The 10,720-nt window shown below is 47.7% G+C and overlaps 1 protein-coding gene across 1 annotated transcript in view; it reads left to right on the top strand.

Moving 5' to 3' along the window:
• The window catches only part of WASHC5 (WASH complex subunit 5), a 52,968-nt gene that overhangs the window by 40,679 nt on the left and 1,569 nt on the right, over nt 1-10,720 (top strand). The window contains exons 23-27 of the mRNA XM_013006559.3: nt 4,305-4,408; nt 5,489-5,618; nt 7,304-7,400; nt 7,958-8,111; nt 10,219-10,306. Of these exons, the coding sequence (XP_012862013.1) occupies nt 4,305-4,408; nt 5,489-5,618; nt 7,304-7,400; nt 7,958-8,111; nt 10,219-10,306 (573 nt within the window). The remainder of the gene's footprint in view (nt 1-4,304; nt 4,409-5,488; nt 5,619-7,303; nt 7,401-7,957; nt 8,112-10,218; nt 10,307-10,720) is intronic.

Below are 10,720 nucleotides of genomic sequence, written 5' to 3' on the forward strand. Positions count from 1 at the left end.
GTATGATGTGGGGGAGAGGGGAGGGTCAACTTTTGGGGGTGACCATTCACGTTCTCTTTTCTAAATTATTGCTTTCTCCTAAGTTCAGTGCCCAAAGACAGGCTACGCGTCCTTCGTTGGGTTTGAAAACAAAGCCACGAGCCTGCAGCCACAGTTTTATCATCAGTTCTGCATTTGTGTCTGTACCTTCCCACCCGGGGTTGTTCTGAGTGATGGCCCCTGCTCTTCCCTGGCCGATTGCTTGTCTTTCATTCAATGGGCTGTTGGTTTTTGAAATGCCTTTATGCTCAGAGTTCTTCCATAAGTCTGAACAAATGTCTCCCTCCGTTATATTCCACCCTTACGTAACAAGTTCATTTAAGATACTTAATCTCTGCATTTCAAAATTGCACCTGTGCTCAGTCGGGAATAGAATAGGACAACCTGTGCCTTTGGCCTGTCATGCTTGCATAGATGATAGATTGCCAGGTTCTCCACGACATGAATTAATCTTTACATTGGGAACACAACACTCTGTCAATCATTAAGATTGAGTGTGTCAGTCCAGGTAGACAAGAGATAAGAATCTAGGGAGACTCATGTGTATAAGAAAGAAGTGTATATATAAGAGCAGTTGAATATTGAGGAAACAGCCCAGCCCAGTCCAGATAAGTTCTTAAGTCCGGTATTAGCCCATATGTCTTGATACGAATCTATAAAGTCCTCTTCAGAATCATGCAACACATGCAATGACACCGAATGCAGGCAGATCGCAAACCAGTGAGTGGAAAGTCTTGTGGATCCAGTGGTGTAAGCATCTCAGCGTCGACGGGGCCCTTCACGTGGCTTCTCTGGCTCCAGAGGTCTGGCTCCATCAGCTTCTCTCCATGCGTCATCTCCACAGGGATGTGTTACAGGAAGTGAGCCGGCATCCCACCTCCAGTGAGCCATCTCCCTATCTCCTTTTATCTCCTTAGCACCTCCAAATGAGGTCTTCAAGCTACAACAACCTGATTGACAGGTAGACTCCACTCCTTCACTCTTAATCCTCAAAGCGACAACAGATTATGTAACTCCCACCTTGAGCAATGTGGTTAACTTGCTAGGTGGAAGTTCACTTCTGCTGCACTGTGACTGACTCCCTAGGGCCCTTTGGTCTCCTGGATGCCTTTCTATTGGCATCTGATGATCAAGATTGTGCTAACACCTGGTTGACTAGAGAAACAAATTCATAGACACTCATGTGTATAAGAAAGAGCTAAAAAAAAAAAAGCTTTATATCAAAGAGTAATTGTATATTAAGAAAACAGTCTAGTCCAGATCAAGTCCATAAGTTCGATAGTAGCCCATATGTCCGATCCAGTCTACAGATTGCTCTTCAGACTCAGTCAACACACACAATGACACCAAATGCAGAAAGATCACAGGCCAGTGGGTGGAAAGCCTTGTGGATCCAGTGGTGGTGGAAGTCTCTCAGCACTGGTGTGATTCTCCACGTGGCTCCTCCAGCTCCAAGGCTCCGGCACCATTGGCGTAGCTCCATGTGGCTTATCAACAGGAATGTCTCGCAGAGAGAGTGTGTGTGTCCGGCCCCCAGGGAGGAAGAGAGGAGTTTCCAGAATCCTGAGGAGGAAGCCATGCCCACACCGAGGCCTCATTGGCTATGACCTGATTGACAGGCTCAACTCCACCCCTTTGCTCAAGTTGACAGGAGATTATGTAACTGCTACAAAGATGTACAGCTACCTTTGTGCAGCACCCGATATGCCCAAAGCATTGGCCTTTGGTATAAGAGAGCTCAATGAAACATAACAGATTAAAACCTAAGAATGGATTTTCCAGTGGAAAACTTTCATGATGTAAAGTTGGACTTACTGTAAGAATTAAAGTCTGGAATGTCATCATTCCCATTTAAAAAATATTTTAGTGCTAAATGCATGAATAAATAATCCAAAGAGCCTTTGATTCTGCCAGGCCCCTTCTTGTTACATCGGTTTCACCTTCCCATCACCTCATGGGGTTCCGAGTGCCTGTTTGGCCCAGGTTCTAGTTGCCAGAAAACCCTTCAGGACGTGTGAAAAATGGCCTCTGGCAGGACAAGCTGAGTCTAGCTTCCAGAGAGGCTGGGAGGGAGATGGCAATGGTGCTCTGAGAGGCTCAGAAAGCGCCATGGTGCCCGGGGCCTTACAGCCCAGTAGCTTCCCCAGAGGGTTATTCATTTCAGAAAGGTGGTAGTTCAATAGGAGCCAGCGATGGTGCCTGAGCCCATGGCCTTCACTAAAGCTCCCACAGAGCAGTATCTCACGATCCCTGAACCAAGGTTGATCTGGAGCAGGCCTGTCCCTAAGAACTTTCTCCAACAACGAAAATGTTCTTTGCTGTTGAGAACAGTGGCCACCAACCAAAAGGTGGCTGTTGGGCACTTGACATGTGGCTAATGCCACTAGAGGAGGGAATTTTTTATTTTAGTGCATCCTAACAAATTTAAATCTACGTGGCCACTGAAGGAGTGCAGCCAGCGGGCAACGAGAGAGCCTTGTGATGAGCAAAGTCCAACATGCATGTTGAACAGACTTCCTTTCTGTTTCCATGTGTGGATTGGTACTTCCCAGGTACCCTGGACAGAGAATAGCCTAGACATAACGTACCTAGAATCAAGCAAGGAATTCCTGGGGCCAGAGAGTTTTGTGGGACGGTGTAGACTGAAAGCATCTACTATTTTCTTAGCCTTGCCCTATTCTAGTTTTTAAAGAGCACAATTCTTCTATAAATAAAAGCTTTCTTATTGATAGTACTGCTCTTTTATATAATGCTCAAAATTAGTCGAGGCCATTGAGTGGTCTTTGCTGTTGTGTTGAGAATGTCCACAGCCAAAGGCACACCAGTGGAACAGTCCTGACCTGTGGATTCAGTGATGACAGTCTACAGGATATGTGCACCTCTCGCCCTCCTCATCTGAATTGGTCTTCCCCATTAACCTAAACACATTACCCGCTGAGGGTCCTGTCTACATTCAGTACTTTTTCATTGTCTATCTAAATCGGTGCTTCTCAACCTTCCTAATGCCGCCACCCTTTCATACAGTTCCTCATGGTGTGGTGACCCCCCCAACCATACAATTATTTTCGTTGCTAGTTCATCACTGTCATTTTGCTACTTTTATGAATCAGGCGACCCCTGTGAAAGGGTCGTTTGACAACAGCCCCCCTCCCCTCATTAAGGGGGTCTCAACCCACAGGTTGAGAACTGCTGATCTAAATAAAAGCTTTTTTTTTTCCCTTCGAGAAAGCCATTCTCTTGTTTTTAACTTTTATCTCCAACCACAGCTTAGCGGAAATGTGTTTATTTTTGCCATGCGATTCTTGACATCATAAAACAAGCAATTTCAGTATGGATTCCTTGCTCAGAATGGAGTAGAAAAGAGGTTGGCACACACACACTTAAGTGTGTTGTTGACTTTAGGCTTCAAGAGCACTTTGGGGAGCTAGCTGTCTGTCTCCGCTTTGTCTCCCCAGGTAATTATTGTCAGTATCTTCAATATGAATTCACAGTAGTGACTGGGCCTACCATGTTACTATCCCTCAACCAACCAGGCTTGTGCGCCAACAGTTTGGTCACTATTTGTTATTAGGGGCTTTCATTGTCGTCTTAGATGTTTTATTTTTTGTCCAGTCGAAAGCACTTCTCTGAAATAGGCCCTTCCACCTCACCAAAATCTCAGGGGGCTCTAAGCATTTAAAAAAACAAACAAATAGTTAAAGACTCCCAGGTGGAGAGAGTCATTATTGTTATATTTAGGCATTCGTGTTAAATTGTACACATCCTTGTTACAGTTGACACATTCTTGTTAGATTATCATATCATCCAGATTAGTGCCTAATCTACAATCCTGAGATTTACACTCACATTTGGGGACACAAGGCTGAGATGACGTCCGTGGACTTGGGATTGGCCCATAGAGGACAGGTCTTCTCATAGCAGCTACTAAACCTTAAACAACAGCAACAGCAAAGCTTCAAAAAAGACATCTGCATGCACACATAACCCAGTGGGAACGGTCACTTTGGAAGCGCTTAGACTCAGGCCCCTGTGAAGCTGCAGTACAAGAGTCTCTCCAGACTTCTCTTGTGCTTTCCAGAGACGACGATTTTGCTCCTGTGACCCCCAGGGCCAGTCGAGGAAACCCCTAGCTTTTTCTATAGAATTATGTGCTTTTTCTATAGAATAATGTGAGCCTCCTCTTGCAAATGGCCATCTGGGGTATGCCTGGTACTGTCACTGGGAGTGCAGATGTGCACCAGCTAACAGCCACTGTGTGTCCGCAGGTTGGGCAGATGCAGATTCTGAGACAGCAGATTGCAAATGAACTAAACTACTCCTGTCGGTTTGACTCCAAGCATCTGGCAGCTGCTCTGGAGAACCTCAATCAGTGAGTACCAGGGCGCCTGCATCAGTCAGCATAAACTAGCACCCCACTTTCGGCAGCACCGACTCTCAGAAGCTCTTTTAGAACAAGAGACCTCTCCAATTCTCTAGGATTCTTTCCAGTGGAGGAGCAAATTTATCTTTGAAAGTCGGATTGTTCCTCGGTCTCATTTTCTATCTTCTTCTTTTTTATATATTTTATTTTTATCAATTCAGCCAACATACATCGATCAGGTGTAGTACACATCAGATATTGTACTAAGTGCTTACACAGAAAGCAATTATTACCCAAGATCCAAATGGGCTTTCTATAGGACTGAACCTCTCATTACCTAGAAGTGTGTTCATCATCTGGAGCGGTGTGAGCATGCAGGTCCTGTAATACCGGCCTGCACCTCACCAGTAGCTGGCTCTCATTTGAGCCTTCTAGTCAAAGGTAAAGGAACTGCTTACCCACAAGGTTGGAGGTTCAAACCCACCAGCTGGTCCACAGGAGAAAGACGAGGCTATCTGCTCCCAAAAAGATTTACAGTCTAAAACCACTGGACCAGGGTCGCTCTTGAGTTGGAATAGACTCGGTGGCAGTGGGTTGGTTTGGGTTTATTTAAAGTAAACTATCCATGCTTCATGATCACTAACATAGTGCTTTTTGACAAACTAGGTCATGAAAACAGGTCAGTCAAATCTTGAAAACGTAGATAAAGAGCCCTTGGTGGCACAGGGGTGAAACACTTGGCTGCTAGCTGAAAGGTCAATGGTTTGAACCCACCAGCCGCTCCTTAGGAGAAAGCCGATGCAGGCTGCTTCTGTGACGACTGCCACCTTGGAAGCCTGGGCGGGCAGCTCTACTCTGCCCAGTCATGTCTCTGAGTCAGGAGAGACGGCAGGGGGTCAGAAAGATCAAGAAATTTGAGGTCACATTGTCCACGTACAACCCATCACAGACACAGAGGTGGAGAATTAGGAAGACACCATCCTCAATTTACAGAGAAGGTAATCACAGCCCCAAAGATAGCCTCGCTGGCTTGTAAATAATTGCTGACGTTTACTACTGTTTTTTTTGGGGGGGGTACCCTTCCTTTAGGGCTCTCTTAGCAGACATTGAAGCTCACTATCAGGACCCTTCACTGCCTTACCCCAAAGAAGACAACACCCTCTTGTATGAGATCACAGCCTATCTGGAGGCGGCTGGCATCCACAATCCTCTGAGTAAGGTCAGTGACTGGAAGACGTCCATCTGCAGTGGTGGGAGCCTGTGAGCAAGTGCACCAGGCGGTGGACTGGTCACAACTCCAGGGCGTCAGGCCCCAGCTCCCCTATCCTGCCGAGTGTCCTGCCGTCTCAGCTCCATTCCCCAGGTGTGATGTGAGGAGGACCACGCCTGGCCCCTCCCTGGGGACTTGAGACAACCAAGCAATGCATTGGTCACCAAAGTGGGTGAAACGTGAAAGGCACTGGCTGTCTGGGGGTTGATGTTTGAACTTCAGGGACGCGTAGTCTTGATCCTTCGTGCACAAAGCGCTTTCCTCCTTGGCGATACCGATCGATCACAGTCAGAGTAGGGCCTTCAGACTCTCTTCCACATTTCTGATCTCCAAGGCCCTCTGAGAACTGATTGGTCTTCCATACGTTAATGGCAGATCTGATTTGGTGGCGAAACCTGACCATACTGCCAAAGGATAAGGCTGTGTATTTACTCATTCTATTTCTGTACTTTGATGCAGAAAATCTTGATGGCTGTGATTATAGGGTGTCACCCCAGCACCTATGAACCCTAAAATCGATACATTTTCATATTCTGAAGTGTGTGCAGTCTCACAGGTTTCAGATAAAAGAGGATGGTGTTAAGTAACAGCTAATACTTTCTGAGTGCTTTCTTCTGGTGCCAAACCCTGACCACGGATGACCTCAACCTCACAGCAGCTCTGTGAAATAGAAGGGACCGAAGATGTAAACCATGGGTTAGGTGTCAGGCTGCTAGGCACAGGGTTGGCAGTTCAAACCCACTAATCACTCCTCTCGAGAAAGATGAAGCTCTCTGCTTCTGTAAAGATTTACTGTCTTGGAAACCCTAGATAGAGTCACTGTGAGTCAGAATCAACCCATTGTCAGTGAGTGATTTTTGGTATAACTCAGAAGTTAAAAACCTACCTGAAGCCCCACACCAATGAAGGAAGGGGCCAGGCAGCCTGTGTTTCTTCTAACCATTATGCTACCCCTACCACCCACCCCCATTGAATCAAAATGGAGCTGGGAGGGTGGAGATGGCTGTGCGTAGAGACTGGCTGATCTATGACTTGGCCCAGGGGGAAGCAGTCCTCTCTTACCTTCAGCTCCTGGGCTTCTAGTCCTTGCCGTATGCTCTATTCCTTGTCTGTCTCTCTTTCTCTCTTCCTCCCCTCGCCCCCCCCATCAATCCCAGCATCCCTCCTTGAAAGCACTTGATTTTGCTCTCTCTGTATTGCCCAACCCCCTCCCCTCTGCCCTTTATTAATGACATTTGGGGGAAGCATGGGTCCCTCATGGTGCCATGGTGAAAGCACTTGGTTGGTAGTTCAAACCCACCAGCCCCTGCACAAAAGAAAGCCGCAGCAGTCGGCTTTCATACACATCACAGCCTTCAGAATTCCACGGGGCAGGTCCACTGGGCCCTGGAGTGTCGCTGTGAGGCGAAATCCGTGTGATGGCCATGGTTTCGTTCTGGTGTGGTTTTCTGAAATCTCTATGCAAAATTATCCTCTTCCCAGAAAGGTTCATTGTTAGAAGAATTCGCTGTGCTGGCATTTTTATCCTTGGAAGGCAGCAAATGAATGAGAAATCGTCACTGGGCTAAAATGTTGGGAGTTTGAAGAAATGGCATTTGAAGAAATTGCCTGGTTTTCCATTTTTCTCTTCCCAGATCTACATAACAACAAAACGCTTGCCTTATTTTCCAATTGTCAACTTCATATTTCTGATCGCCCAGTTACCAAAACTGCAGTACAACAAAAACCTAGGTACTGTACGGTATTTCTTCTTCATAGTAAGTAACCATAATGCTACATTCTTTCTAACCAAACAGCTCTTTATGTAGAATGCTATGTCAGATTTTTTTTTTTTTTTAGTTACAAAGGTATGTTGCTAAACTATAGGTCTTTGTGCCTCTGAAATTGATGTCCCTTCATGACAACGCATAGGCAGCAGATTCTATATCAACCAAGACGTCACACACACCCAGAATGAGAGACCTGGTGGCCTCTCAGACCAGTTTCACTTGATAAGAAACTGCCAGATCTTACCGCCGCACCAAAGTGCTTGTACTATTATATCCTCCGACCAGCAATATAAGGAGCCCCAGTGGGTCAATCCCACCGACGGCTTTATTGGAGGAAGATGAGGCTGTCTGGTCCCATCAAGATGGACAGCCTTGAACACCCTGTAAAGCAGGTCCATTCGGTGTGACAGGGTGTCTACAAGGAGAAGCAGCTCTGTAGCAATGGGGTTGCTTTGGGGTTTGGCGAGCACTTCTTTACTTGGTGTTGAATTTTGTCCACCCCACCCCCACCCCCCACAGGAATGGTCTGTCGCAAGCCTGCAGACCCTGTCGACTGGCCACCGCTAGTCCTGGGCCTGCTCACTCTGCTAAAGCAGTTTCATTCCCGGTACACGGAACAGTTCCTGGCGCTGCTCGGCCAGTTCGTCCGCTCCACCGTGGAGCAGTGCACAAGGTACGCCGTCTGGCCAGGGACAGGCGCTCTTCTGTGCTGCAGCCTCCTGGACCCCATGCACCAAACCCTCTTACTCTACCTCCTTTGGGGGGAAGAGGCTGGGTACTCTTCTCCATCAAACCAGTCGGGGGGCAGCTCCTCACAAAGTGCCATCGAAGGCCCAGCCTGAGTCACCTTGAAGGATGTGCAGTGGCCCGCCCCACTGTGCCCAAGATGAGTAGCCCCAGGAGGAAGGCTGTCCAGTCCTGTCTGTGCAGGGAGCCCGCCCGAGGGATGAGGGAATGGGCTTGTGTGAAAACCTGGCCCGTGCCTGAGTGCCTGGTGTAGCGAGGCAGAACTAGCACAGAAAGATTCCAGCCTGTGACCCTTCACCCATGCTGATGCTGACTCCTTGCAGGGACCTCCTTTTGTGGTTGTTAGCGTTTCTCTCGCCTCCTGAACTCTGACTGCAGCTTATGAATTGGTTAAAGAAATACCCTCTTTGAAGCAATGCTGGCTTGATGGGAAATGAAAGTGCCCGGAGAAGGGGAGAATTCATGATTCTTCCCATTGCAAGTTAGTAGCTCCTTGTTCCTGAAGGAGAGGAGCCTTGGAAGCACTATGGCTCACCAAAGCTCACCAAAAGGTTGGCAGTTCAAACTTACCACCCGCTCCAAGAGCAAAAGTCGTGGCATTCTGCGTCCGGAGAGTACAGCCTTAGAAACCCTGCAGGGCAGTTCTCCTGTGGCCTAAAAAGCCCATCCGAGTAAGGTTCAAATCGATGGCAGTGGGTAGGTTTGGTGCCTTGAGGTATAAAGGGTTATCTGTTGAGCTGTTAACTGTAAGGTCAGCAGTTCAAATCTACCAGATGCTCCTCAGGAAAATGATGAGGCTTTCTACTCCCATGAAGATTTGCAGTCTGGGAAACCCACAGGGCCAGTTCTACCCACCCTACAGGGTTGCTGTGAGTCACAATTGACGTGATGGCAGTAAGTTTGGTTTTGGAGTTTGAGTGGCACATTGAAAGACAGAGCAGTGGGGACTTCGGGAGTCTCTTGTTGTTAAATGCCATCGAGTGGCCTCTGACCTACAATGACGCTGTGCACAACAGAACAAAACACTGATGCAGCCACCGTGTTCACCCATCTCACGGAGGGCCTTCCTCTTTTCCACTGCCATTCCACTGTTCCAAGCCTGATGGCCTTCTCCAGGGACTGGTCCCTCCTGACAACATGTCCAAAGTATGGCTATGCTGTCTGATAGCTCATAAACCTGTTCAAAACAAAAACCCATCAGGAAAATGACAGAGCACCATGAAAGTCTTTGCTAACTTTGGAAATGGCAATTTGAACATAAAGTGGAAAGTATATAATACCTAAAAGCTTCTGAGATGATGAAACATGCAGATTCCACAGAGACGTCATCGTGGGTTCAGTGCTGGGCTGGTAACCACAACTTCCGCATGCAGTTCAGCTGCTCTGTGGGATCAGGAAGCCCAGGTGGCGTTGCTGAGTAAGCATTGGACTACTCTCCACAACGTTGGTAGTTCAAACCTACCAGCTGCTTCTCGTTCGAGAGGAAGATGAAGCTGTCTGCTTTCATAAAGATTTACAAAAGCCTTGGAAACTCTATAGGGATTCTGAGTCCACATGGACTCAATGGCAGTGGGATTTTTTGTTGTTAATTTTATGTGTTGTTTCTCTCTGCTCCCCTAAAGTCTCAGCAGCACAGGGAGCCGTTCAACTCTGTCCAATCAGGCCGCTCTGAGCCAAGATCAATTTGACAGCAGTCACTTTGGTTTAGGAGAGTTTAGTTCAGGAGCAGAGCCAGGGTTGTGGGCTGAATGGTGCATGGGTAGGAGGGTCCCATAGGGAGAAGGATCAGATGCTGGACTTATCGGACCAATCGCACAAGACGCTGCAGATAGAAAGAGTATAAGTCATGCAAGGAGTTGCTACTCTAATGGGAACCAGGGACACAAACATGGCTTGGTCTAAATCAAGTGTGTCTCTTCTTGGACTTTCTAAGGTGGTCAGTGATTTAGTGTCCCCGCCCCCACCCCACCCCAAACTGAGGAGGTATTCTGTACAGAGCAGTTACCTGATCCAGACTGTTTATTCTTTTACAGCCAGAAGATACCTGAGATGCCTGCTGATGTGGTAGGCGCCCTTCTGTTCCTGGAGGACTATGTTCGATACACGAAACTTCCCAGGAGGGTAAGTGAGCATGACGAACAATGGATGAGGCAGAAAATGACATGAGGGTGGGCAGTGTAATATCTAAGATCCTCCGGTTTCCCTATTGCCAGCAGGCAAGAGTCAGACAGTTCCTCCTGGGGCACTCTGCTTCCATTCTGGGTTCAGGAATTCATTGCATTGGCCACACAGATGAGGGTTTAGAGGGAAGTTAACAGGTTACCACAAGTCAGGGTCAGTAAACAGTAAGGATAGGGTCATTGGCCCACAGCAACCCCTCTCCTCAGCCAGCACCCACGTCTCTCAGGCCCTCAGCCTCTTGGCTATGTGGTTCCTTGGCCTCTGCCTCCATGGACCAGGAAGCCCGCCTCTCACTGTCTCACCATCCCAGAGTCTCCCTCCATGCCACAGCTGCTGGTGCCTCTGGACTTGGCC

This window comes from Echinops telfairi, unplaced genomic scaffold (genome assembly GCF_000313985.2).
Source record: "Echinops telfairi isolate 266 unplaced genomic scaffold, ASM31398v2 ScPeMD7_1;HRSCAF=3_0, whole genome shotgun sequence".
NCBI lineage: Eukaryota > Metazoa > Chordata > Mammalia > Afrosoricida > Tenrecidae > Echinops > Echinops telfairi.